Source organism: Phoenix dactylifera, chromosome 5, assembly GCF_051530095.1.
Source record: "Phoenix dactylifera cultivar Ajwa chromosome 5, Ajwa_hap1_PhDact_Kaust_v1.1, whole genome shotgun sequence".
NCBI classification, from domain to species: Eukaryota; Viridiplantae; Streptophyta; class Magnoliopsida; order Arecales; family Arecaceae; genus Phoenix; species Phoenix dactylifera.
Genome location: NC_143194.1, coordinates 34,445,917 through 34,471,842, shown reverse-complemented (window position 1 = coordinate 34,471,842; position 25,926 = coordinate 34,445,917). Strand labels below are relative to the sequence as shown.

General features: G+C 37.6%; 1 protein-coding gene across 3 annotated transcripts; it reads left to right on the top strand.

Annotated features, from left to right (window-relative positions):
• The first annotated feature begins 845 nt into the window (after positions 1–845).
• On the top strand, positions 846–24,514 carry COQ3 (coenzyme Q 3). Of its 3 annotated transcripts, XR_015987428.2 has the most exons (10): positions 846–1,312; positions 3,653–3,742; positions 7,202–7,280; positions 11,253–11,330; positions 14,714–14,762; positions 15,916–15,965; positions 21,833–21,982; positions 23,664–23,744; positions 23,856–24,051; positions 24,132–24,514. XR_015987428.2 is itself a non-coding variant. In XM_088722550.2 (9 exons), exons 1-9 carry the CDS (start codon positions 1,035–1,037, stop codon positions 23,970–23,972), a joined length of 966 nt encoding a protein of 321 aa, XP_088578676.1. In that variant the 5' UTR covers positions 846–1,034; the 3' UTR covers positions 23,973–24,514. The 3 variants fall into 3 exon arrangements, 2 of the variants coding, with proteins under 2 accessions (XP_088578676.1, XP_038985137.1); XM_088722550.2 differs by having other exon boundaries at positions 23,862–24,514; XM_039129209.3 differs by having other exon boundaries at positions 23,856–24,514.
• The last annotated feature ends 1,412 nt before the right edge of the window (positions 24,515–25,926 follow it).

Genomic DNA, 25,926 nt, shown 5'->3' with positions numbered 1-25,926 from the left:
CCCACATCAAAGTTTGATTTCTCCAATGCAGAAAAAAATGCCAATAAATTGATCTTAGGTTGGTTGATCAGATTTCAAATATACAGCTTCAATATTCTAGGCAACACATTTATTGTCTAATATATATCAAAAATATGCGATGGCTGTTTAAATGCCTAGATTTCTTATCTCCAGATAACATGTGCATGCACATCAAACAAACCTGAAATATTAGGATTCTCTATCACTTCTAAAATATGATTTTTACTATCTTCCTTTAGGTAAGTGCTCTTGAGCCCTCTTATATTCTTATGCTGCCATTTGATACTTTCATAATATCTCCGTTGTTTTTTGGGAGTATGTCTGATCTAGATATTGAAGGATCTTTTGTTGAATCCTCTTCGACAAGAGACTTTCTTATCTTTATTATTTCAAGTCGGATTGTGAGCACATCTCTTCTTTTTAGCATCATCTTAAGAGCAACTAAAATTGGAGCCATCGCCACCCGAGCATAGTGACTACCATATCATCAGCCCAGTCTTAGCAATCGATTGTTCGAGCATTTTAATAGCTAGGTGAACTCAACATTTTGATTTGGGCTAATTCCCAAAGGTAACATAAATGATTTTTAAAATATAGCAATTTGAGAGATGGAAGGTCTCCCAATCAAGAAAAAAACACTCTCAACCCTGCTTAACTATTGTATCTAATACATGCAAAAGGCCTATTTGGAAGTGCGGATAAATTACTCAAAATAAACGTCTCATGAAGGGCAGCGCCAAATGAGAAAAGTCTTAAATAACCAAGGGAGAAGCATTCCATTATGGTTAAAATATATCTTATTGACCGATAATATTCTCCGGCATCCGAACAGAGGGCTTGGCATGCTTTATGCATGACTTGTGAGTCCAGCTCATTTACGGCATGGAAGCGTATTCCGGAGTCGAGGTTTAAAACCCGCGCCCACGGATCCAAGGTCAAGCCCTTATTCTTGCCCTATCTTTCGTCGGAATCGTTCGCCTTCTCGTCTTTCTTAGCCTGTTTCTTGGGAAGAGATGGCCTGGAGATCGCTCCATCTCTTTCGAGATCTTTATAGGAGCCGTGATGCCTTCCCTAAACCCTTCCTCCAAAGCCCTATCGCTACCCTTCTCCACCCAGCGCTCTCTTCAGCTCTTCTTCAGAGGAGATCTCACGCGGATGCGGCTCCTCCACCGTCTGCGGTTCAAAACCCCAAGGCGAGCAACGCCAGTGGAGACGAAAACAAATCGCCTCCCTTCCGTTCCTCCTTGAATGAAGCCGAGGTTGCTAAGTTTGCCGCCATTGCTGAAACCTGGTCATCTCTCTTTCTCTCTCTCGTCTTTCAGTTGGAAAATACATGTGGTTTTCGATTAGTTTGAGAAATTTGAAGATTTCTTGAAACATGTAATTTGAAATCGGATCAAGATTGTCTCTGTCATGCCTTTGGCTAAGTTTGCAGCACGTTTTCTTGATTAAAGATTGATTTCAGTTCCAGTAATGCCAAAAAGAAGACTTATAATGAAAAAACAAAGACAGTCAGGCTGCTGGATGTGGAGATTACAAGAATTCGTTAAAAGAAACTCCAAATCACATCTTTACTTTCCTTTTTCTTCCAAGAATCTCCCTTGATAAAGTATACGATGCAAAGGGAGATTTTTAATTCTTTTTTAGGCTAGTTCTGCGTCATCTCATGTTTATATTAGTGTAACAAATGAAATTAAGCGTAGGCAAGTTTACAGGTTTTTATGTTGGAACCATCCTATTGAACTATGAAGGAAATTTGACGTATTTGCACTCATTAATGAAGGACATTGTAGATTCCATGAAGCTGTATTGGATGATTATTGTAGAAAAACTAATTAATTCTATGAAAGTACCAAAAGAACATTGCTAGTTCAACTGGGTTTTGCCAGTGTAGGAAAGGAAGGTGGATAATACTCTACGAGAGATGAGAAAACCATGATTACCACTTGGTCAAAGGACTGAAAGGCCATTTCAAAGAAAAAAAATGTTAAGAGGTTTCTTTAAGTAAATACCTCTTTTATCTTCACTGCTGCTACCTTTTTTTTTAAAAAAAAAATCTTTCTGTGCTACTTAATTACACGGTCCTACTCTCCTGCCTGTACAAGATGGAGAACTATTTCTATAGCATTACCATCTTTTAAGTTGCAAATAGACAGACAGTTCCTTTTGTTGTTTCAGAATGATTGTCACATATGCATGCTACTCAAAAGGTACCTATTAAATTTCACTGAATATTGAATAATCATTTACAACTTGCTAATAGAATAAAGAAATAAACACTCTTTTCATCTAGACATAGTACAGTGATTGTATGACATTTTATTGTTTTGTGTATGCAATTGCACAATGACTTATGTGTTGTTATTGTAACTGCTATTCAAATTTGTTAAGTTCATGTGCCTAGTTTTTCAATAAAAGGTTCTTTGATGAAATTTCTTCAACTTTGGCCTGGGTTTTTAAATTGTAATTCCATTGCCCAATGAACCCTCTTCTTTATTTTGTATTGCTGACTTTCATTCTGGACATTAGTATACTCCAAATCTGAATCTGCTTTAAATTCTCACTGTCAAACATTTCAGTTTTAAATATCAAGAAGCACTAGACATTTGAGGAAGTCACAGGAAGTCATTGTCACTAGGATTTGATAATAAGAGAATTTAGAGTGGGCATGCTACATGCATGCACAATACATGATCATAGATACAATTACTGCGTGCATTTTACAATATCACTTGCCTCACACTCTCTAAATTTTGTGCATGATAAGAATTCTTTGTCTATATAAAAATGTGCATGTGTACGTACATTTGTGCATATGTGCATGTCTGTGCATATACACTCATTTATAATTAGAAAGTTAAACATCTCATGTTTTACTGAATGTTGTTTGTCACTCTTGCATATTATTTTTCTAAATGATTCTTATTTACATCTTAAGCATCCTTTTGTCTATAAGATCATGTTATATTGACCTCCCTTTTCTCAATGATTTTGTGCAAATGGATAACTCAAACATCTTTTTCTTGCTTTTTATTCATTTTTAACTGCTTTCTTGCTTCCACATTTGAAATTGCTACCACTTATATACCTAGTTGTGCAGCTGAGCTTTGTGATCCATACCAGCTAATTAGCTTATGGTTAAATCTTCTTTCAGTCATTATCTTGTCTTCTTTTTTTCTCTGGATTTTTTTTCTTTGTAGTCATACTTATAGTAATCAGAGAACCAACTAAATGGTTCTCTGATAACATAGAATTTAACTATAGGGTTGGGGTCAGGTTTCAGAGCATAGCATGTGAGTATTTCAATGCGCTCATAGCATGTGTATATTTCAATGCACTACCTCTCTACTGTATGCTAATGAAAGATCAGTCACTCGCAACTTTGTGATGTTTTTCTTAATCTGCTTTTCTTTAATATGCATGTTGAAACCTGTCTTAGAGATGTCTGACATTGTTAATTTAAATGTAAGCAAGCCTAGTTGTGTTGCTGACTCAGACTATTTTGTGTTATATGTTATAGGAAACTTGATTTTTTGGTGATGGATATTAGATTCAAGAGTTTATGATAAAGCTTCATATATCATGCTTTTAGATGCATACTGACTGGAATTTATGCACATGGAATATGCAGGTGGGACTTTGAAGGTCCCTTCAAACCATTGCATTTGATGAATCCTACTCGAGTATCATTCATTCGCTCCACACTTTGCCGACATTTTAAGTATGTTGCATACATACTTTTATTTCCAAATGTTACTATATAAGTTTTAGCATTTGAAAATGCTTATGCCTTGGATAAGATCTTTATTACTTCTTGTCTAAACAAATTACCTATGATGTGTTTTATGAATTTTAACTAGAGTTTCATACTTTGGTAATATCTGTCAATTAGAAACCTGTGTTATTGAAAGAGTCTTTACTTCTTATTGTTGTGAATGCTAATGGAGAATTTATATCTTAATTCATAGGCAAAATAACCGTGTAACATTATTAACTATGATGAATTAGAATAAAACTTATTTCTAATTCTACTAACATTTTACCTCTTTTCTCATAGCTGTGACTCCATGCTACTTCATTGGGTCTGTCATCTGTGTCACCATCTTTGTCATGGATTATTGAGTGTTATTGTTGGAGATGTGAAAAGGGATTTAAGCTATGTGATGCTGCTGACTAAAGAACTCATGCTATCAGACATTATAATTTTATCGAGTTTAACATGCGGCCTTTCATTGTAAATCACATTAGAAAATATTAATTCAAATAGGATATGGGGACTGGGATGATACTGTGACTCAACTCAACTAAGACTTAATCCCAAACTAGTTGGGTTTGGCGTGGGGGAGATGGAGGCAATAAATAAATTCGATTATTTGCTATTTGCTATCATATAGGATGAGTTTAATATAATTGTGGTCTACATCAATGAACTCGGGATGTGTTATCATTGCAAAGTAAGCAGATGATTTTGGAGCACCAGCTTACATGGTGTTTTTTCTTACACTAAATTGAGTATACCAGGATTCTGTAGGTACTAAACTAAATTTGGGGCTTGCTCAAATTTATTTTGAGTTCTAAAGAATTTATAGTTTCTTGTTGACAATTTTTATAAATGTGATTAGTCTCCTTTTGCTCTCCAACTATCTTAGCTAGTAACTCTTCTGTACATCAAATGTCTTAGTTTAGTTTTTTTAGCTCAAGCTTCTCATTGGTATATATTGCTTGTATAACACTCTATTGCATCTCTACCTTATCAGCCATATTAAATGACACCAGATTTCTTAACTTTTCGATATTTGTGGTCTAACTGTTCTCTTGTTTTCTTTGGTACTTACTGATCATCTAGCAGTGCATATGATATTTACATATTTAGCTCTGCAAAGGCATTTAATGGCATTATAAATCTCTCTGCTTCTTCTATAGTAACAGTTCCAATATCTGAAAACAAAGATGGAGGTTGATATTTGACCAACAACTAATTGTAGAAAAGAGGTCAAATCCTAAAATTAATTTCAATTCATTTTTTGGACATGAAGAAAACCAATGAAAAAAAATGTAACTAATATTTAGAGCTAAAAGTTGAATTACTATAGACCAGAAACTATACTAATTAAAAGATTTTGCTCCTACATTTGTCTCATACAATATCTTTTTTGAGTTTGTGCTTCATTGTGTTGATTGTCCATGCTTGCCAACTTCAGCAATATTTTAAATCTCAATACATGTCTATGATATATGAGTGATGAATGGATGTATGTGTGCATGTGTGCATGTGTGCGGAATCTCAGAGAGAACACAATAGGCTTCTTAGTTTTGCATACTAGGACCAAATCTAGGGACTTCAAATGTGGCATTCAAGAATGTGGCATGTAGGCCTGGTCGGGCCTGACCAACACCTTTCCTGAGCCTAGCCCAAAATCGTTTTCATGGAGTCCAGCCTGAAGCCCAAATGGACCCAAATCCATCCTAGCCTGATCTAGCCTGAATGGATTAAGGGCTTTCCTTTTCATTTTTGATGGCCAAAGCCCCTTAGGTCAGCCCAAGCTCATTTCCAGCCCTAGCAGTAGGTAAATATATGACTTCAGTTCTAGTAGATACTAGTTTCACTAACTGGGAAGAATTCATGTAGATGGCTTATTGCATGCACGGTGCAAGAAACAAACCTTTTCTTGTAAGACTCTTTATAGCTAGGCACAGCTCTAAAGCCACAAATATCAACTGCATTAGAGGAGCCTCATTGAAGTAGTCACTTACGAGATCAGCAGGTGAAAAGGCAAAAAGCCCCTAGGCTCCATGAATGCACACATTGGATTAACTTATACTCCCTAGGAGGAGAAAAGGCAAAAAAATTATTGTGGCATGTTCATAGATTGTTGGCTAAAGCCTAGACACATTGAGGAGCATATGAATGCAGCTTCGGCAAAAAGAAAAACTCGAAGAAAAAGAGAATGTGCTTATTGGGTAGATCTAGGTATTTGCTGTGAGAGATAGGGAAAAGTAGGCAAAGGAGAAGGATGGGGGTGTATGCTAGTCTTTATCGTGAAAACTGAAAGTAATAGTGCCTTATGCTTGGACATCTTTTAAACAAACCAACAACCTTCTCAACCTTGTTCATTATTTGCTTCTTGTTTTGGTAAGGATGTGTATCCCTCGACTCAGATGAAGAATTTACCAAGTTGCAAAGAGTGCTGGTCCACTTAGACCTTGTTGCTTGCTTAAGAGCAAAAACCCCTGCATTGCTTGATGGATCTAGTTCTTCGAAAACATTTTAGTGCTTAGACTTTACAGGATACATCAACAATTTCAGTTCGTAAGTCTGGATCCAATTTCAAATACATACAGCCAGTGTTAGTCAGTCACTTATTATATAGCTATCAAATTGTCTATTTACTGACTTTGCCTGCAAAATGTGTCTGGTGGGGGCTGTCGAAAATTCCTCAGATGCAGAAGGATCATGCTTAAAGATAATTACCTTATATTTATGTCGTGCAGAACAGTTCCGATCCATATTGTTGGCAAAAGCTGTAGTTTGATAGTGTTTCTCTTCCAAAATTGCAGAAATGCAGACAATATTGTGGACCTTAGTTTTTTGGAATCATGTGCTGCATGTCTTTCCTTCTGTCTGCTCTTTACGTACTTTGCCTTTTGTGTTTCTTTTCCTTTTCTTTTCCCTTCCGTAGATGTTGCATAATGCTCCTACTCACCTCACACCACGCTTTTCCGCCCCACCCGACCTCACCTCAAAGAATGGTAAATATTTATCAGTGTGGGAGAATAAGGGTGCTGAAGGTCCAAGATTACAGGAGCATGTTTATCAGATGGATGTGATGAAAAACAAAGGGATAGTTCTGTTGAAGATCCCATCAATTTGGGCAATCAATAGGAAAGCATGATAGTCAAAGATCCTCAAATGGAAATTCCTTGGTTTTGGACTGTTGAGGGGCATTTAACTTTATCATTCAAGTTGGCCTTTCTTGCTTGGAGTTGCATAAACAACTTTTTTGAGGATAGTTGCATAAACAACTTTACTTTCTGATTTATGCAATTAGAATTTCATAAGCATGCATGTTATTCAGGTGATGATAATTTACTGTTATTTGAGATTAGGGGTTGGTTGGTCAAAGCTATTGACATGCTCATGATGTTGTTTTTATTTTTTGCATGCTACCATTCTTTGTAGGAAAGATCCATATTGCGCTAGGCCTTTTCAAGGATTACAAATTATTGACGTTGGATGTGGAGGTGGCATTCTCTCGGAGGTATTATCTGATTGAAACAGGACAAACTTCTTAATTTTTATTTGTGAAGTAAAACCCTATCTTTCTTTGCTGCATAGTGTCGAAAATTTCTTTGTCATATTTGATAGAAGGTACAAACAGCTGGAGTCATTTAATTCAACAGGGTCATGGACCTCTGAAGTGTCTTCTAGTTTCTTGCAATGATGTTCCTTTTTAGATGCGCTTTCTTGTCATTTTATTTATTTATATTTGTAGTTTCTTCTACTAATTAGGTCTCTTTTCTAGAAGTGTTTCCATGTCACTTGACTTAGATCACCTCTAACTTGCATTGTCTTAGGATCATGGAGTGCCTCTTCACTATAGAGTGGATCAACTTGTTGTATGAATGGTTATGCATTACTTAAAAAAAAGTTATCGGTGCCAGCCAAACAAAAAAAAGTTAAGCACTTCATGAAGATTGATGGTTTCCTTAGGGGCAGTAAAGAGCAGCCACGAGCATTCACAAATAAAATAGTATTATTGATTTAAGCCAATGTGAACTTTTAATCATATTGCTGCATGTCATGTTGGACAATCAATTTTCCTTCTGTTAGAAAGAGGCCTAGGCAGCAGGCTAAAACATGGGTAGCCTTACCCAGATACTCCTGACCTCAAAAACCCTAGTGAAGGCGGAATCTAACTACAGCTCTTTGTACAACCACAAGAGACTTTAACAGCAAAGTTAGTTGGCAACCTGTGTCCTATTAGAAAATTCTGTTAGGTCACCAATTGAGAGTTAGGTAACAACAGTCAGGAACATCCTCGTCCTAAGAGGCTTGCCTTTTGACATGATATTCAGAATGAGAATATTTGTGTAATAATTTCAACCAAGGTATGCCGGACTAGTATTGGGCTCATACCGGCTGGTGACTGATTCGGTATTATACGGGTTCGTGTCATGCTATGCAGGGGTGTACTAAAACAGGGAGAGGGAGGGGGAGAGGGAGGGGGAGAGGGAAGGCGGGAGGGAGTGGGAGAGAGAGAGAGAGAGAGGGAGGGGGAGAGAAAGGGGGAGGTTTATTGGTGACAACGTCATGATGCTGAAGGGGGGGCAGTGTGCGGCATTCGGTGGAGAGAGAAAGTGGGATGGGGAGAGAGGGGGGAGGCTTAGTGGTGACGGCTTCGTGGCGACGGCTTCGCAACATCGAAGAGGGGGGAGAGAGTGAGCATTTGACGGAGAGAGAGAGGGGGGAGGCTTACTGGCGATGACCTTACAACATTGAAGAGAGGGAGTGAGCAATGTCCCACAGAGTGGGAGAGTGGAGGAGAGAGCCCCCGAAGGCTCTTGAATCATCAAACTAGGAAGGAGGAGGGATTTTATAACTGAACTAACCTGATCTACCGAATTGTCTCAATTTGGCATTGATTCGATTCAATACGGGCCGAATTGGCAGTTCAGATGGATTGGGCAATCGTTGATTTCAACTACCTCTATTATTCTGAAGTTGCTTCTTAAAAATGCTTAAATCAACTTACTATTCCCCTCAAATCCCAGGTGAAAAATAAAGCTTTTTCTAGCTAGTTATGCAAAAGCACTTTCTATCAGACAAAAATTTCACCAATATCTAAACATAATAAAAAAAGACTGACATGGATGTAGAGATGGGCCGTTCCCTACCATTTCCGGTGTCGTGAAAGGCAAAAGGATATGTGCGTGTGGGAATGGTAGGGAGTATACTATGGTGCCTTTTGATTTCTAGAGTTCTTGCGCATATACAGGAATTGTTTCCAAGTACAAGCTTAGAAGTCAAGGCTAGAACTATGTAGGGATTTACTAAGAGGACTTACCATTTGGTTGATATCCAAAGTCAGTTGTTTTTCTAAAAAATTTCTTAACCTAGGAGGAAGCACCAATATGCTTTCTTGATTTATCCTTCTATGATTCAAATGATGAAACTTAACACTAGCATATCATCTTTAATCCAACTTTTAAACAACCTCATACTCATACTTTAAAATAATATTGTGTTTTCTATGGACAAAATCTTCTTATCCATTGTATAGTCATTATGTGGTATTTTTTTTCCATTCTGCATCTTCAAGTTTTATATATTGATGATGTTGTTGGTGATGAATTTTTATTTCTTGTTGATCAATTTGTTTGATAACAAGCTGCTGTTATAGTGAGGAAGCATGTACCCTGCATTTTCTTGAGTCTCATGTGGAGCCTGCATTTTCTTGAGTCTCATGTGACTGTCTATCTTCAAATTCTCTCCAAGAAGCCCATAATATAGAGGAAAAGTGTATTGGCTATATTGTAAGTATTGCTAATGGGTTTTGTTGCTGGAAATTGGACCCGGGGGCCACCGTGAAGCCGGGGAAGGAGGAGCTCCGCTGCTGCAGGGGGCGGACGGCGGTGCGCCGGCTGGCTGCGTCCTCCGCTGCGGGGGGGTGTGCAAGTCCTGCAAAGAAAACCGGTGGCCGGACTCCCCGGCGCCGGCCCTCCGATGCCTAAGTCAGAGGGGGCAAGTATGTGGAGAGAGCAGGGGAGAGAGTATGTGGAGAAGACAAAGAGAATCTCGTGTTCAATTGTGTCTGTGCTGTTTTCTTCCTTTTTTCCCCGGTCTAGGAGGGTTCTCTCCAGCTCCGGATTTTTTCTCTGGTTTTTGGTCCTCTCTCCCTTTTCCCTCCAGGTTTCCTTTTATAGGAGGATTTTTGTTACCTGGGAGGTGACAGGAGGTTTGTCCTGTTTTGTAATAATTGGGCACGATTCGGCCCATTAATGGCGTAATGGAGAACGGGACCGGATCAGACCGGAATCAGGGAGTTGTCACGGTCGATCGGACCTGTTGGAGTGGTTGAACCGCCGGCTGTGGTGGGCCTGGGGTCCGTGGATGGTAAGTGCATTTATTACCGAATGAACCGGCGGTCAGGGAGAGCCATACGTTCTGATGGTTCAGTGATCCGGAGATCGTCTTGGGCCGTGTTCATTAAATGCCTGAGTGCATCGGAGACTTGAGGGAGTCTCATGCATTAATGGCAGGTCGTGCCGAACGCCTGAGGAGATCTTATGCCTTGATGGCTTGGAGATAGTGGCAGGTCGCAAGCCGTAGGAGTTGTCAAGTCCCTTGGACTTTAGGCGGAGGTTGAACATTTGGTTAAGGCATCGGCTCGGCAAGGGTGCCGAGCCGAGCTAATCGCCCAATGGGGCGCCCTGTGGCGGGGCTGCTTTGAGTACTCCTGGTCGGCGCCCTTTAGGCGAGCACCTTCTAACAGAGCGCCTCGGCGCTGTCTTTGGTCGGCACTTTCTAACCGAGCAGCTTATTTTGGTTGGGCACCTCTTGGCGCGCACTCTGGTCGGCGCCTTCTAGTCGAGCGCCTTCCTGGTCGGCGCCTTCTAGCCGAGCAGCTTTCTGGTCGGCGATCTTTGGCCGAGCAGCTCTCCGTTCGACACTCTTTGGCCGAGCAACTTTCCGGCTGGCGCTCTTCGGCCGAGCAGCTCTCTGGTCGGCACTCTCTGACCGAGCAGCTTTCCGGTCGGCGCTCTTTGGCTGAGCGCCTCCGTGGATGTATGACTTGGGGTTTTTCCCCCAACAGGTTTAAACTTGGGAAGGAAAGACTGTGCATGTAGATTGCCAACTTGCACTCTTTCATGTTATCATTGGCTGATGAGAAAGGACATATTCTGGCACAGACCCTTTGGTCAACGGGAAAAATCTGAGGTATTACATATAAAATTATGAAGAAACTTGTCTGCTGTAAATGAAACAATTAGGTGTGTTTTTCTTTTGATGACTCCTGAGATTTAAATGAATTATCGATAGGTTTCTGATTAGGTCTTTTTGATTCATTGATGCAAGTGTAGTATTTCATTTTATGGTAGAATACAGTGATTCATGTCAGTTCATGTCTCTTATTATAAGAGATTTTACTTGAGCAGAAAATTTTTATGCATCATTTCTTATATACCATGTGCAATGCATCATGCTCATGTTTTCTTTTCTTTATCAACAGCCGCTTGCTCGGATGGGAGCTACTGTTACAGGCATTGATGCTGTGGAAAAGAATATCAAGATTGCTCGCATTCATGCTGTATGGTCAATCTCGCCTTACAACAAAAATGTATTTTGTATTTATAAATCAACCATTCAAGCCATATCTTTAGTCAAATTATCATTTGTGACATCTTCTGTTGGTAATAAGTTCAAGGAATTTCTATCAAGCATTTGAAAATTTTGTGCCTGTATACATTTTTTGTATGGGCATTATTCAAACTTTATACACATTATACTTTCTGATTTCTACTTATGTGAATCATAATAATAAATATTCATGTTTAGCGAACTCAGAACAAACATGAGATGCAACAAATAATGTTTGCAAAACTTTTGCAATCCTGTATCTGCTGCATACACTAGGGCTTGGACAAATCCAAGGTTGTGTGAACCTGATTTCTTGACATCATAGCCAGCCTGTCAGTTTGAGTAACATAGTCCTGTAAAATATCAAGACATCACATACTTTTGATGTCCAAATTGGAAAATAAGCACAGATATATTTCTCAACCCCAGGTTTAGTAAAGCAATCAGCTAGTTGATCCTTGTCTAACCTTGTGAGGTTATGAGAGCAGTGTAAAGAATTGTGTAAACAAGATAGAGACAGTAGTGGCCTTGTAAAAGAGATTTATAAATTGACACCATGGTTCTCATAGGCAGCCACCTAAGCACCTAGGGCGACCTTCCTTGGTGCTTGGACAACCCAAATGCCTAGGCACTTGGAACTTTCAAGCCTTTAGGCGAGGAGGCCATCAATCACCTAGGTAGGCACTTGGCTGCCCAGGAGCTGCCTTTGTCTTAGGTAGGCACCTAGTTTGTTGATTTATTGAAGGTTTTTTTTTTTTAACTAATCCTTTCTTCAACTAAAAAATATTTACTTCAAGAGAAAACTCTATGTTTAGTCCATTTATGATTTCTCTTAGAAATTAATTGATGCTTGAACATCAAAACATCTTATGTTTCTTAGAAGCTTTAATCAATCAATTAATTAATTAATAAATAAAAAATATGAAATAAAACTAAAATAATTAAATCAAAGATTTTAATATTGCATAACTTATGTAGTTGGCAACCTTATTGTTTATCAGTATGATGGCCTTTGATGTGCTTTTTATGAACTGTAATGATTCCATATATGAAAACATACAATTTCGTTGTTTTCTAGGATGGGAGAGTCTCTTTAGGGCTTGCTGATTTCTTTTAGGTATATGGTCAAATTGAGGGTTGGATACATGCTGTAGAAGAGATAAAGGATGAGGAAGTAAAAAAAATAGAAAAATGTACTGCGTCCAAGATCAGAACGAGCTTGCCGGCGGACCACTGCCGTCCCATTCTTTAGTGAGCTGGAGCGCAGCCATCTCCCTTCGCATGCTTCTAAGGCCCATCTCTTCGATTGCTTTCTAGCTTGCTTGACTCTCCATCCCCTCTTTGCTTTCTGGCATATTCTACTGAGCTACCCCTTTCCACTCTGGATAAGGAAAGGCTTTCGGGTCAGCACATTTAGTGTACTTAGTCTTTCACCTCACGGAATTTCATCAAGCTATTCGCCTACCCCTCTGACTTCTGGTGCCGTCAGCAGATACAGACCTAGCCTATAGCGGACACCAACGCCTTCTAGCTCGTAGCAGCAATAATGCTCCTATTTATTCCTCTTCTGCTTTAGAAAGAGGGTTAGCCCTGGCTAAAGCTTAGCGGAATTGACTTCTCACTGAAAAAAAAGGATAATCATCAACTTCTAATACCCCAAGAAAATGAAAGAGGCAGATAGAAAGGAAAAAGAAGAGGAGAGATAGTAAGAACAGATAGAGGGAAGGACAAAAGGTTTGTATTAAACTTATATTTATCTTCCAACTGAGCTTTTGTGTTCCAATAACCACCGACCTTTCCCATTAATTCTTAGAAGAAAGTCATAATTTCAATGCTGGATTCCCAATAATAATTCTAAAGACATTTCAGAAGAAAGACTTCTGTTGGAAGTATGCCCGTATTTTGAACTTGCAGCATTCTTATTATCTACAAAGAGAGAAGTTTCAGTGGCCAGCTAGTGGTTGTTGCTATATAATCTCATTAAACTAACCCAATCCACATCATGTGACATTGTTCCTTGTAGTCACAAATGATATGAACCTTGTAGTCACAAACATGTCCAAGACTGATCAAATGAATCCCGTCTTATTGTAAACTTTTGCACTAGTTGCATCATTTGCTTCTGTTTTGCATAGCTGATACCTGAATTGAATAACACGATCGTTCTGTTTTCACTCATCCTTGATATGGTCCTGTAATTTCTTCTTGATGGGAATTTGTCTTCATGAAAGTCAAAGATGAAGATTAAAATACTAGGTGCTGCACTTATATCAATCATGCGCTAGCATGGTATGGAACTGTACCATGCCATGTTATGCCTGTCATGTGCATGGTCTTGTGCCAAGGCACATAGTGCAAAAAAAGGAGATATGTGCAGGTTCACATCGACAGATCGAGACGTGTGATATTAGGGCAGATGCCTCATACTCATACATTACAAGCACTCTACAATCTACATACTATTCCATATCGCAGCATGGACCAGCATGTTGTAGCACTAAGTCATCAGATGAAAGTAGCTGAAGGAGTACAAGTTTTAAATCAAAAGTTTGCACTTGGCATGCTTGAGTTGACTTCTCTCTATGCTTCATCAGATGAATCATATGATCTCTGACTTACATGGTGTGTCTCTTTCTTGAATTTATTCTATTGCTTTATGATTGCGTATCCTTCTAAATAAACTAATTGCAACCTGGGGTAGCATCACATTCTAACAAGCACCTTTGTGTGAGCCTTGCATTGCTGTCTTATCTAGCCATTTGACTAAATATTTGGTTCATATTTTATCTAAAGTAAATTTCGATGAGATGATATTTAGTGAACTATTACATCGAAATAATGATATTCCTCTGCATGGGTAACAGTGGCATTGATTATGTTCAGGAACTCAATCGATTACATTTGAAAATTCAGTGTTTCTCCCTTTGTAACACTCTGTAACAATGTTTTTGATTTTTTGATCTTTTCAAATATGCGACTGTTTTATGCAATATTGATATTGTCATCCTCATAAGGCATTCTAGTAAAGCAGGCATTGACATATAGCTACATGTTCTTATTTTGGGGCTTTCTTCTATTTTTTTTTGTATATGTTGAGTTATCTTGCTCCCCTATTATCACCCATGTATCATCAAAACAGGAGTAACTAGAAAATACCTTTTATGTATAAGTTTTGTATTATTTGATCAGATAAAGGATTCTAAATATTATGTTTGTTGTTTGTTTTCATCAATATTTTTGTGGAACACTTGATAAGCTAAGAAGTCGTCTAAAGTGTAAAGGATACATGATTTGTTTTGACTTATTTCATTGATTGCATTTTTGCTTGCACAGGCATCGGATCCTGTAACTTCATCTATTGAATATTGTTGCACGACAGCTGGTAAATTCTCTTTCTTTGATCATACTCATTAACTATATTATCAGTCATAATGTGCCATTTCAAGAGTCTTTTCTGAGCCATGTTTGAGTTGTCACATCTATCCACTGTGGATATTGTCAATCCCTCTTGTTCACTTCACTGTAAAATTATGATGTTTGTGGAGGTGGTAAAGAAATTTTGCTGCACTATATTTTATAAGATTGACATTTTCTGTTGCTGATTGAAGATCTGTGATTTGGGAAACTTGTTGGCTTATTACTTATCATTTCCCTTAATCTTATCTAGGGTAAATCATGTTCTATGCTTACTTCTAGAATTGATTGTGTTGATGTCTCAATCCATGTCATGTCAAGCAAGTATTATCATTCTTGCTTTGAATTGCTAGTCTGTGTTCCATAAATTTCATGCTAGCTAGATCCCTGTGTATAAAGGGCATTATGCAGGCTGTCAAGTCTCTGCCTGATTCATTTTTGTATAATTATATTCCTACCATAGCTGGATACCAACAAGTACATGGTCAGGGTACATAGCTGGATACCAGCAAGTACATGCTCTCTAATATTATATAGATAAAAAATATCCACTCCCCAAAAAAGTACTTTGTTATAGTTGTATTATGAATCATGTTGAATCTTATTATTTTGCACTCATAAATTACAAAAAGTATGTAAAATTTAAGAACTTCCTGATATTAAATTTCTAACTTCACATGCCTTAGACTTTTACCTGCAGCCTCAATCAACCTATTAGTCTCCTTACAATATATTTTACACATTTCTGAAAGTGGTGTTGACAAAAATAGAAAATAGAAGTTATGCTTTTTTTTGGGTCAAACCATTGAGAATTTAGTATTTTGTCCATTTTTTGTTTTCTAATTTGAGTCTATCTGATTACATACTGAATTTCATCATCCAATCTCAGCCCATTGTTTATTCAAGATCATATTTTTTTCAATATAATTTACACTAAATTCTATCATTCCAATATGAGCTTAGTTTGATGTTTTCATGAGTAGATTTGCTTAGCTTTGATCAAACCGCATTGTTTTAATAATTATTGAACTATTTCATTTTCAAGATGTAGATTGCTGCAATTTTTGTTGTATTTCATGCATATGATACAAAAGGTTACATGAATACTTAATGTGTCTCAGAGGAACTGGTTAAAGTGAATAAGAAGTTTGATGCTGTGATTGCCCTTGAGGTATGTTGTTGGTAGGGTAAGCAACTTATCTTGAGTCTTTAAGTTCATAAGCAAGACCTTAACTTTGATCAATTTCCATAAAGTCTGTACATCTTTTGTTTCTGTTAAAGCATATCGAGTAAATATGTTGTCACTGTACGAGTAATTAGTGAGTGTAACTTGAAGAGCAAGTGCTGGAAAGCTACAGTAGTCTAATGAAATTACTATACCACTTACAGTAATGCAGCTTTTTTTCCTAAATCAAACTGTTGAATCAGGTCAGCATGATACCAATGGGGGAAGGTAGGGTGCACCAGATGTCAGAGTACAAGCGATCTGGTCATAGTTTAGTTAAAAATACTAATCTGTTCATTAGGAAAACTATTTCTTTAGGAAGGTTTAGTATCAGCAATCTTTTTTTTTTTGGTTTGAAGGTTCCCAGGGGTAATTTTTTTTGGTTCTTTCCTACAATTTCTCTTTTTCCATTTTTATAATGTCATGTGAAGTGGAAACAGGGAAGCATGCAAACCTAGCTGGTTGGTGCATGTTGTCCTTTTCAAACTAGAAGTCATTCCAGTGAACTTTTAGTTAATAGACATTTTGGGGGCTTCTCCTAAAATAATTTAGGAGTCCTGCTCAATAGGTGTTTTATGTTTTATCAATGACTAGAGTCCCATTTTAATCAAATCGATGTTAAAATTCCAGACCTTTTCATATTTGGGGCTGTATAGGTTAGGCTGAGTCATTGACCTATACAGGTTAGTCATAAAAATAAAAGATAAAAAATCAAAAAAATCCCTATGCCTCGGTCCTTTTTTTCCCCATCTCTCCTTTATGTCTTGCTTGCTTAGGGAAGATATTATTTGCCATCTGCAAGACACGTAAGTTTTGATGAATCTCGGACAAGCTGTCATAGGAGGTGACTTGTAGCCAAAAGAGGTGATTCATGGGTGAGCCTATAAGGGAGGCAATCTAAAAGATTCCACAGGAGGTATGATGGCGAGTCCTTTGGTGGATGCAATCCACAAGGTTTGATAGAGACTGGAGGCTGCTGTCGTTACATAAGGAGATCCTCATGTTTGGCAAGGTGAAGCAAGGTTAATGGTGAAAAGGAAGTCATACTGCTACCAATGGAGAGAAAAAGCAAAATCGAGGTTGTTGAACATGGGATGGTAAAACTTGAGTCGTACTCAAGGCAAATAAGTTGTATCACAACCATCAAGGATTTAAATCACGTGGGATGGGGCCATCCTGATTTTTCCGTGGAACAGGATGTGCTGTCATCCTGCTCATACTGAACTAAGCCCCTCTCGATATGAGGGTACACAATGATATTAGACAATTGAGACCCCATTGATTAATGTAAATTGATTTTATATAGTAGAATAGCTAGAACAATTTTAAAATGAACACAACAAGCCATCTTTAATAGTTGCATCATTATCAATAATAAGATAATAGTCTATCATTTGCCACTGATTATTGTAAATTACAAAGTTTCTCTCTTTGTTCATTGTTCAAATGATTAGTGCTATTTCTAGACTTCTGTCAGATACATTAATCCACTAGTATTAATTGTTGGTAGCGCTTCGTATACTGAATCTATGATTTTTAGAAACCTAATTGCTTTTCAAATGGTGATCTTAACATCTGTATGTTTTACATGCATTTTAAAGTCGAAGTTCTATGACTTAGGTTAAATATGTATGTTTCTTATTGCAGCATGCACAAGAAACTATGGCTATACTTGCACTTGCGAAAGCATAACACTAAGGAAAAAACATGATCAAGGATATGAAACCAGAATTTGGAAGCCCCAAAATGACGTTCTAGGGTGTTCGCGGTGTATTTATGCATACATATTGATACCTTTGTCAACACAATTATTGATATGCCATGTGCTATGTCCACAGTCTCTATAGGGGTTCGATCTCTGGTATTTTGAACTTTGCCATCAAGCCATGACCGTAGCACCGTAGTAAGTTTCAAGAAATTACAGCAAAGAGATTTAAATTATGTTTAAGTTTATTGACTATCCAAATTTTGGGTTTAAGTCTATTTATATGCCTATCTTTTAGTTTGTTAATTGTTGGTTATTTCCAAAGTTTGAAATATTGAGGATCAAACCCGTATTGGCCAATGGTGGGTATGACACATGTCGTATCCAGAATCATGCCCTGACACCCATTCGTAAGGCATTTTTGGGTTTCCAAATTTCGGTTTTACATGGTTTATCATGTTTTTTTGCTATGCTTTTGCAAGAGAGAAGATAGGTATATTGAGTAACTCCCCTAGTCATGGTTTCCTATGCATGTTGAAATTAGAAATATGCATATTCAATATAAATCACAACTTGGAATCTAATATGCATGTAAAGTATGTAGATGTTAAGATTAGCTTATAAAAAGCAGTCAGGTTACTGAAATTCATAGATTAAGTATACAAGGGGCTAAGACATTTACAACTAGTGGATTGATATATTTTAAAGAAGTCTATAAGTAGCACAAATCATTTGACTAGCACGAACAAAGAAAGAAACGGATTAACTTACAATAAGCAGTGGTAAAGGATATGACTTTTTGACATTGTTGCTGATGTTGGTGTTACTGTTAAGGTGATAACTTTATTCAGTTTAAAGTTCTAGTTGTTCCACTATAAAGAATCAGTTTACAATTATTAATGGGGTCTCAATTGTCTAGTATCATTTTGCTATTTAAAATACCAACATTGACAAGGTTTTAGGACAATACTATCATTACTAAATTTTTGCTTCTTGACTAACAAGAATATACAAACTATTGTTACTTATATTTTGCTTTTATCCAATCATGGAAGATGTTACTTGTATCATGCTTTAGTCAAATGATTGGAGATGTCTATCTTGTTTCAATGTGTGAATAAATTCTTTTATTCTGAAATTATACTAGGAACTGAAACTTTAACACATCACTTGTTTAAGGGTTTTTTATCTTTTTACATGTGCTGAACTCATTGTTGGAATATGCGAACCTTACTGATTTGTGACATTCTTTACCAGTCTCATTCTCTGTGATATTGAATCTTGCCTTCTAGGTCTTGGTTTTATCTCTCTCTCCCCCCAACTCTTGGCAACAAATTGATTTCAAGATTTTTTATAATATTAATTTAATTTCTAGATTTTTTCCTTTTTCTTAATCTTCAAGAAAACTTGTATCTATTACTACAATATCATTCAACTAACAGTAATAATATCTTTGATTTGATTCTTCGTTTTAAATGTTTGACTAATTGAGCATTTCAATGGATTTAAGACCGTTTCGAAGTCTTTATAATCAATGTATTGACATTTACCTTCCTCCTCTTGTTTCCACCTTCAAATAGTGGACAATGAGTAAGAAACATGGTAAAAAGGGCAAATCCTAAATGGCACCTAAGTGTGCTGCTCTACTTGAGAGCAATTTGAGTATAATCAAGGAAAAATTATGCACCTGAACCACTCAATCCAGGTCGGTTTGAGTGGTTTAGGTGTGGTTCAGGTGGTTGATGCCTGTATCAAGCCTCATTGTACTAAGAGGGGCTTGGTTATGTATGAACCAAGGGGTACGCTGTAACGAACTGAGCAGTTCGTTAATCCTTGGTTATTTCTTTCAAATACGCATGTACCATGTATCCCATTACATATAATGCTTTGCCTATATCAAGCTTGTCCAACGTGTCTTGTCTATGTTAGGTCAGCTTAGTGGATCAAGGTTTGATCCATAAAGTTTGAGAATGTTCCATTGTGAGCTATGAACCTAACATGAAACCCTAAACTGTTGCCATGATCCTGATTAATGAAACTTTGGCAACAGGTGGGCCTATTATAAACTTAGAAGACCAACCGGTGAGTTGGATGCTTGCTGTACTAGTTACATAATATATGTTTATTCAACTAGGGAGCCACTCTTCAAGCTTCTCTAGGCTTGGAAAGTCTCTAAGGTAGGAAAGAAGGAAAGTTAGATAGAAGGAATTGCTTTAGTCTAGAGGACACACATTATAAGTCAGGGCATAGGATTGAAATCCGTTAATAGAACTTTCTTGTAAACACACCTTAATGGTATATAAATGCACAAAAAATTATAGGAAGTCAAAACAAGAAACCTTTATATGCAATCTTATATTGATACCTTGGGGTACCATGCTTCTGAAACAAATTTCATTTTCATATTTATTGCAAATCAATAATGTTTATGGAACTTAATTATTATTGTTTGCTCAAATTTGAGTCAAAAAAATGTTTGCTGGTGTATGGTTGTGTCATGAGGGGGCATAGATAAGCAACATAATTGTCTTCATTGTTTTGCCTATATTGAAAATGGATTCAGATTAGTACTGAGGAAGAGCAAATAAGCTCCGGAATTTTTTAGTTTTGCCCTCAATTCTGATTTTTGGCACTGCAAAAATTATATAAGGCAATGACAAGGTGGTAGATAAATTTGCCTTGAATGACCTCACTGCATGTTGATGTTGAAATCAGAATCTCACCACTCACACTTTATTAATCGAGTCTCAGCTTCCACCAAAGTTTGGGCATCCGATCCGACATCGTTATACTTATGCAGAAACACCTGCCTTATCATTAAAATTCTGTAAGAAGCTTTTTAGAATACTTGCAGACAAACGTTTATGATCTCCGAAGTTGGTACAAAGTACTAACCTATATAGAGTCTTTTCTAGTATTGCAGCATGAATTTTGTGTGTGTGTGTGTGTGTGTGTGTGAGAGAGAGAGAGAGAGAGAGCCTAATGCAAACCTTTCTTAGTTTATAGATGAGAAATAACTAGCAGAGAGGTCACTTACAGGAGCCTCGTACTATGTGTCAAAACTTATTTCCAAAGGAAAGCTGATCTAATGCATTGATTATAGAATATACCATTGTCCAATCCCATGGACGCCCACACTGACCTGATTGAGGTGACACATATTGGCTCATGTTTAAGTGTTATTAGCAAGATCTGGAAAACAGACAGGATAAATATTTTCTAGGTGTCCCCCTAATTGAGGGATGAGAAGAAAATAACAGGGTGATCTACATGCTTGGTAGGTGGCACACCTATGTAGCAGAACCTCTTAAAGGAAATAAAGTATCATGCAGGACAGTGGGTGTGGGGGATGGGAGGCATTGGTTGGATTCAGAGAGACAGCTGATAAGTTGAGACCTCTTGTGCCACCTCATCCTTTATCTCTTTTGACGATGCTCTAGTACTCTTTGGGCTGAAAATGTAGTTCGTCACCGATAGAATTCTGGTGCTCCAGGGTGATCCTGAAGCACTGTAAGATACAAAATAGGGCCTTATGCCCCCCTTTAACTATTATACATCTCTTTAGTAAACCCCTTCTTGCAAATTCTTTCATTTAGTCACTTCAGTGCGAGAGCATTGAAGATGAAGTGGGTCCAAGGGTGAGATTCCAAAGTATGGGCATCCCAGGTAGATAATTCCAGCTTCTACAATGTTGTGCTCCAGCCACGAATGTTCTTGTACGGTCAGCTTTCTTGGCTTTACCAATAGTTTCTAGGAAGTCCCTTTGTGTGCTCACTGACAAACCACTGATTCGAACTAGGTACAGCTATGCATTCTAGTATGGTTTGATAGGAGAGCAGACTTCAATGAGTGAGGGGTTCTTCCAAATGATGGTGCCACATGCTGGCTTGCCTGGTTGATTCTTTCATCTTCGGATCAGAGTTGATATCAATTCATTATGAAGTTACTTTCTGTTTTTCTTCTGATATCTTCTGTGAAATATCATTTTTTTGATAGGTCATCTACTGTGATTCAGAAATAAGGATAATATTTTAGAGAAATAACTGAACTGCATGCTTGATGAATCTATAATATATAGGTTGTTTTACACGTAAGTTTTGATTAACAGGTAATCGAGCATGTTGCAGATCCCTTGGAGTTCTGCAAATCCCTGGCAGCATTAACGGCTCCTGCTGGTGCTACTGTGATCTCTACCATTAACCGCTCTGTGAGATCATATGCTACTGCCATAATTGCTGCCGAATACCTTCTCAACTGGGTATGTTGCTACTGTGACAATGTTGCTAAATTTTACTAAACTTTTCTTAAACAACAAATTTGAGAGATAAATGACATTTTCCCCCAATTTTATATATCTGTTGTGAAGATTTGTTGTGCACATTATTTCCACTCGTGTTATCCTGAGGAGCTCATGTTATTCACGCATTAGTTTTTCGAATGAAGTGCAGATGTTGTGAACATAATGTTGGAAAATGTTTGAATTTTAAAGTCTGGATTAATTATAGTGTGCTGGATATATTTTTGCACAAACAGAAGCATGCAAAAAGTTCTCTCCACACTTTGCATGTGGTCTGTGTCGTTCAAATGAATGATCACATGTTTGACATTCAAAAAGGGCTTTTATGACTTTTAAAGCAAGAAAACACTTTCTAAAAAAGATTAGTGCTAGGTAACATCATCTGAAAAGTGCTTCTACAGGCAGAAAAGTCAAAAAAGTGCTTTTAGGAGAAGCTACAAAACCTAGCTTCTGCCTTTTTCTTCTTATAAAGCAGAAGTAACAGCAAATATGCACTAGAAATCTTTCCACAAACAGAAGCATGCAAAAAGTTCTCTCCACACTTGCATCTGGTCTGTGTCGTTCAAATGAATGATCACATGTTTGACATTAAAAAAGGGCTTTTATGACTTTTAAAGAAAACACTTTCTAAAAAAGATTAGTGCTTGGTAACATCATCTGAAAAGTGCTTCTACAGGCAGAAAAGTTAGAAAAGTGCTTTTAGGAGAAGCTACAAAACCTAGCTTCTGCCTTTTTCTTCTTATAAGGCAGAAGTAACAGCAAATATGCACTAGAAATCTTTCAGAATAAACCGTCTAGAAATTTATTGTGCAGTAGTCCATGAAGTACACGCTGTAGAACGAAGGTGCTCCACATGCGGTACAAAGAAAGGTGCAATAATTTATTAAGTTATATTGAAGAAAGCTAAGGTTCATAATACTGTCAGAATTTATCCTTCTGAAAATTATGTGCATGTGCTAGTATATGTATATTTTTAGAAGGGACTAATTAGGATCTCGCCCCTTTTAGTCGCACCATGCTTGGAGCATGCATTAGAAAGGAATGGAATAGGGTCAGCAATTTCTGTTAACCTGCATGATTTCTGGTGTATAAAGTTTGGATAGTTTCTGAACATGTTTATGTAGTGGAGAGCCATGAGAGAGTCCATTTTGGTGAGGATTTGTTTTATATAATTGTACAGATTTAAGCATCTTGTTATAATTCTGATCCACTGAATATCTGAGGGGCTCCTGCACAAAGGGGTAATTTAATCTTTGTGGAACAGTTTGGGAAGAGGTTGACCAAAAAAAAAAGAAAAAGAAAGAGGGCTATTGGATAAGGGGGGGAAGGATTTATTAGTACACTTGAAAGATAACCTAGAAAATAGAAAGAACAGTTTGATAATTGGTTTATATGGATCCTGTACGGTTGAGACCAAAAGTGAAAATAATATTGCCAAAAATTGACAAGGTAACATTTCCAAGCTAACATGTATGGAATGTGAGAAAAGACAAGAAAGCTTGAAGTAGCAGACTAAATAAGAAGGCACATAGCTGGTAGTAAGCTTGATAATTATGATTATGGTTATGGTAGCTTCATTCAAAGTGGAAAATCATTCCATATTCCATTGATTGTACGACATACTCTGCCTTGTATTTTGCAGCTACCAAAAGGTACCCATCAGTGGTCAAGATTTCTCACTTCCGAGGAACTAGTGTTGATCTTGCAAAGGGCTTCGATCTCTGTAATTTTTTACTCCCCTTCATCAGCCAGGAATGCACCAATATTTTATTGCATGTATTATACTCCAGGTGGGCCTGAAGCTTGTTAATTTTATGGACTTTTTTATGGTCAGGTACAGGAAATGGCAGGGTTTGTTTACAATCCATTGACCGGAGAGTGGTCTCTATCAGATGATACAAGTGTAAACTTCATTGCATTTGGTACCAAGGGGAGTGAGTGTGACTCGTGAAGTATGTATCTCTTCAAATTACAGCCAACCGCTGGTCCATCTCCACTAGTCCTGCTAGAGAGCATGGGTTTTGTTCAATGTTTGTCAAAGGAGCATTACTGAACAGCAGCTGGTTTAGATTTTTTTTCCCCCGTCTAATCTGGTATGTCATTCCTGCAGAATTGAAGTAACAAGGGTCTATCAGCCTCAGGATGGCTGCTTCATCTGATCAATGGAACAAAGCAGCTTACAGATAAACCCTTGTAGTATGAACTTCATGGTCTCTTGACTCAAGGCATCTAGGGATCTTCTTCTTTTATTTTGTTTTCCAAATATTTATAGCTTTTTCTCACCTGTAGGCAATTGGTGTAGATGGTTGATTCATTTAAAAAAGTATTTTAAAAGCTACAACTTTTGTCAAGATTTACGCTAGGAGGGTCAATTTCAGATAATAAATGATACTGTATATTTCTTAATCAGTATCAAGACATGATTGGTTATATGTGTACCTTTTATATTGAGAAGTAACATTGTTACATGAGAACTAGTGGTTTATTTTTTCAGGAATGCCTTGATATGAATACGTTGTGGGCAACTTAGCAGGGACATAAAATTCAGTTGTAAAGAACCCTAAAAAATGCTACAAGCTGCTTGCATCTCTAGGACAGAGCGCGTTCAAGTCACCTCAGCTATACGCACGTCAGTGAGAGGTGGAATATGTGGTACTACTGTTGCTTATTTAAGAGCGTTCTTGCAAGTGGCTTGTGAGGTGAGCAGTCAATGTTCCAGCCATGCTTCTCAACTGGTTCATTATTGGATGCGAGTGCCGATTCGTGACAAGATTTAAGTTGCATTTACCATCAGTTTCACCCTTTTCCTATTTATAAAAATAAAAAATAAAAAAAATATTTTTTCTTTGACATTTCAAAGGTTTTTTTTTAAAAAAACAAAAAACAAAGAAAGCCGACCTCTTATCTGATCTCTACGGCTGCGGCAACGGTGCTGAGCGCCGCTGCCAAGAATCGTGGTGAAGTTGGTTTGATATATATATATATATATTGAGGGTATGCCGTGCTATATAGTAGCAGCATCACATTTTTCTTGGATTTTATTTTTTTAAAAAAAATATAACGGCGAAAAGAAAATATGATGCCGATTATACAATGATGATTACAATGAATGGCACATGTCCTCCAAAGCATATACTGATAATTATTAATTAATTTTTATGAATCTAGATGGATGCATGTCGACAACTGAATTTAGGATAGCATCCTCAAAACACGACCTGGATGGCGTGGAACGCATGCCCATGGTTCTCTTACGCTAGAGCAATTCAACATAAAAAAAGTTTATCCTTCACCCTTAAAATCATCAATATGTTCGGTGAACACTCGTGACATCGCGGAGCGACCGTTGCGATGCACGTGCATAAGCCATCTCAACAGAGCAGACCCTCAATCAGCAGTTACTTGCATCACATTCTTGCATTCTATTATTAAACAATCACCCGAGGACATTTCACGCGTTCATACAACTCAGAACAAAACCGAGCAGATCTTCAAGCAGTAGTTATATCGCATCCTGGCATTCCACTATGAAACAAGCACCAGAGAACAATTCACTCATTCATACAGCTGCAATATCCTTGCACTCGTACTTTCAAGAGCCACAAAAAACGAGTTGCAAGTTTTTGATTAAAATGTTCCAGGAATATCAGATGCTATGGTCAGAGTAGCTTTTACCCACTTCACTCACCCATTTCATATTCGCTAACTAGGCAGCATCATCTTCAAGGTTGTTGACACGTTCGCATTCATCTATCCATTCACTATATCTGTGACAGAGATTTTTTTTAGTCAGAAGAATCCCCTTTCATAGCCATTAAACAACTATCAGAAGAACTAATATATCACAGGATAATCAGTTTACATGTCAATTGGCTAGTCAGTGCCGCGAAGAGGAAAGAGGGGAA